At 32.9% G+C, this 3,210-nt stretch overlaps 1 protein-coding gene across 2 annotated transcripts; it reads right to left on the bottom strand.

Annotated features, from left to right (window-relative positions):
- Positions 1-282: 282 nt before the first annotated feature.
- LOC135849651 (inorganic pyrophosphatase-like) lies at positions 283-2,879 on the bottom strand. Of its 2 annotated transcripts, none has more exons than XM_065370154.1 (9): positions 2,726-2,879; positions 2,284-2,357; positions 1,934-2,049; positions 1,657-1,863; positions 1,510-1,573; positions 1,234-1,296; positions 942-1,155; positions 756-862; positions 283-531 (listed from the first exon to the last, which is right to left on the bottom strand). In XM_065370154.1, the coding sequence occupies exons 1-9, from the start codon at positions 2,794-2,796 to the stop codon at positions 497-499; spliced, it is 951 nt and encodes a 316-aa protein (XP_065226226.1). In that variant the 5' UTR covers positions 2,797-2,879; the 3' UTR covers positions 283-496. The 2 variants fall into 2 exon arrangements, with proteins under 2 accessions (XP_065226226.1, XP_065226227.1); XM_065370155.1 differs by lacking the exon at positions 2,726-2,879 and adding an exon at positions 2,450-2,595.
- Between the last annotated feature and the right edge of the window lie 331 nt (positions 2,880-3,210).

A 3,210-nucleotide genomic window follows, 5' to 3' on the forward strand; every position in this document is an offset into this window, starting at 1 on the left:
TTTGGAATGTTCTGCAAAAAACGGGAATCTTCAGCCAATTTTTCCAAAAACGGAAATTTTTGTCTATTTTTGAAAAGTAATTTTTTGTAAACAAAAAAAAAACAGACAATTAGACAATTTTTAGTAAGAAACGAGACTTTCGGCAATAATTTTCACAAAAGGTGAGATTTTGTTACTATTTTAGATCGAAATCGAGAGGTCCATCTGACAACTAGTTCGTTCGATGGGAAACTTACAAGATCATAAATGAAACAAGACTACCAACGAAAACACACGTGGTAATTAAAATTTTATAATATATATTGTTTTAAAATATCACACACCACTTTTCTTTCTTTCTGCTAAAAAAGAAACAAAAAAAGAACGTTGATTGAATGCAAACACTCTTTTAAAACCATCCGTGACCGCAGAGAGCTATGTAATAGGATCCGAGGTGTTGTAGTATTTTTTTTTTTTTTTACATCCCAAACGACATGCCAATTGCCAACCATTTGGTTCAATATTTCAAATGAATAAAATGCCACTTATCGACTGTAATCAAAAACAAAATTTTACTTACTATTAGCAACTGTTTTTCATTCAAGTAACTAATTCTAAAAAAAATTTCTCGACTACTAAATGGACTAAAGACATCAGTCATTGAAAATTTCAACAAATATCCGAACTTGACACATTGAGAACATTTTTTTAATAGTCATTACGAGATTTTAGTCCGTTCAGTAGGAAGAAATAGTGGAAAATTCAAAAAAACATACCGGTAGGGTTTACTATTTGAGGCGGCGTAGCTTCCGGAGCTTTCAACGATACAGCTTCAGCTTCGCTGATACCGATTGTACTCGTATTGTTCAGGGAAGTGTTGACCCTTTGGACATGATACGAAAATATAGGTAATCAATAGTAAAATGCGATAATTCGAAAAAAAATATATCATGGATACTCACGAGCTAATATTACTGGCTTCGACTTCCTTCGAAATTAATCTCTTCCAGTAAGTATGTACTTCGCTGACGATCTTTTGAGCGAATTCGGGTCCTTTAGCTTCTCCATTAAAGGCGAACTGATTTTCAGGTTTACCATCCGGAATCTTATAAATTCTGAACCATTCGACGGTAGCTTTTAATAAACCGGGGAAGTTCTTTTCGATGTCAGTCAAATCTATAAAACACGTAACGTTTCTCAGCATTCGATTATCTTTTTTAAAATATCACAGATTCTTCAGAACCTTCTACTTACTGTTTACTTGTTCGGCGACAGGATCGTTCACATCTATAGTAATAATTTTCCAATCAGTTTCGCCTGTCGAGAATACGAAAAATGAATCAGTTTTAATGAGCTCGGTTTTAAGCAATAAATTCACGATAAACAATACAGCTATGTATTATGTAATTTCAAAGTAAACTTCGCTACGATGATAAGGCGACTAAGATTCACTTGAGAGATAAGAAGCGAAGCGTCATTCAAGGTTAAACTATAGGTTACTCGATCTAATAAGTACGGAATATGGATTACCTTCATCGATTAGAGCAACAGCTCCTAAAACTTTAACTTGCAAAACTTCTCCACGTTTAGCAACCTGTAAAAAAATACCATTAAATTTACTGAATGTCACGGTACAATATTAGATTTAAAATTTTATACGAAAACAATATTACGTACCCTGAAACCGATTTCAAGGGCATCAATTGGATCGTTATCTCCTTTACATTTAGTATTTTCATCGATTACATTAGGATCTTCCCAAGTTTGAGGAAGAGCACCGTAATTCCAAATATATCCGTGATGAGGGAAGCAATTCGGTACGAATCTAGGGACTCCTTTTTTGATATCTTGCTTGATCGGATTCAAAGGTTCGGCTAAATTTATCTGTAAAGCGTTTTTCAGATTAAAATGTTTCATCGATGAAGATGAATGGTGAAACAGAATCAGTACTTACTTCCATTTTCGCATTCGTCCATCGAGGGATTTCGACTACCATGTTATATATTTTCTTTTCGACATTGGCGAATAGTGGAATGTCATGGAGTGGAGATATGAGACCCCTTTCATCTTCTGCAAGCATGAAAACGAAATGTGTGAGTATTTCGAACCATCGAAAACACGTCAAACACGACGATTAATAAATTGGGAAACACGTGATTAAAATATGGAAAATTGGCACTCGAGTTTGCTCGTCTGCATTCATAATATCCAATATGAACGAATACATTTGAAAGGGTACTGGAAACTACATATAACCAATACAGATTTAAAGAGTAAAACTGAAGTCAGAAAAAGTCAACTTACTCAAAAACACTCGGTATTCCGATGAGTACAACGATCCACGTTCAATAGTCTGATAAACCATTTTGCTGAATTGCCTGAAAAATACTTGAGTTACTTTGAAATTCGAAACTTTACCAAAGAACATCTGAATTTCAATTAGAATAATGAAAGTATGCTAGGATGGTACCTGTTTCAGAAAATAATAGAAAAGAAATTTTTTGTCAACCGGCTGCGATGACGTCACGTGTTTGATATCGTGACTACAGAAAGAAGACAGAAGACGTTCGAAATTCGAATCATTTTCAATATTATTTTTTTTGAAAAAAATAAAATTTAATTTTAATTTCCATTGAAAAATTGAAATTTTGTTAAGCTTTTCTAGAGATAGATAATAACATTGATTTCCTTCTTCAAACTAATAAAAACAAAATGAATGTACATAAAATACTCGTAACAAACTTACATGCATTCGTAGACTTTCACTGTCCTGAGCACAAAAATGAAAAACAGGAACTCAAAACGGTAACTTTTCATATTGATTATTGAAATCAAAATCAATTTTGAAGTAATTAAGAAAATACAAGTTCATGTAAGAGTGGAAAAATAACTAATAACGCTAATTCAATTTATGGCTCATGAACTACGTCGTTTAATGAAGCTAACTTTAAATGATAAGCTTTTACATTTTACATTAAGATAAGTACCTACCTAGGCAATAAAAAACTACATATAAGAAAACGTATAGGTACTCATTCTGTCCGTTTTGTTAGCTGCAACTTTCTGCCATTTTTTACAATAGGTACCGCAGTAATGGTTACAGACTACAGTTTACAGTTCCGTTACAAATTACAATTGTAGAAGTGTGGCAAATGAAGCTTACACTAACACTACACATTACCCAACATGAATTTCAATTTAAAAAAATAAAAATTCTTCTTTTTAGGCCAT

The sequence above is a fragment of the Planococcus citri genome, chromosome 1, assembly GCF_950023065.1.
Source record: "Planococcus citri chromosome 1, ihPlaCitr1.1, whole genome shotgun sequence".
NCBI classification, from domain to species: Eukaryota; Metazoa; Arthropoda; class Insecta; order Hemiptera; family Pseudococcidae; genus Planococcus; species Planococcus citri.

Bases quoted from the DNA above. Each gene is read 5' to 3' on its own strand.
- LOC135849651 (XM_065370154.1), bottom strand. From the start codon at position 2,796: ATGAAAAGTTACCGTTTTGAGTTCCTGTTTTTCATTTTTGTGCTCAGG. The intron at 1,574-1,656 runs GTACGTAATATT...ATTTTTTTACAG, and splicing joins CCCTTGAAATCGGTTTCAGG to GTTGCTAAACGTGGAGAAGT. The intron at 863-941 runs GTGAGTATCCAT...TCATGTCCAAAG, and splicing joins GAAGCCAGTAATATTAGCTC to GGTCAACACTTCCCTGAACA.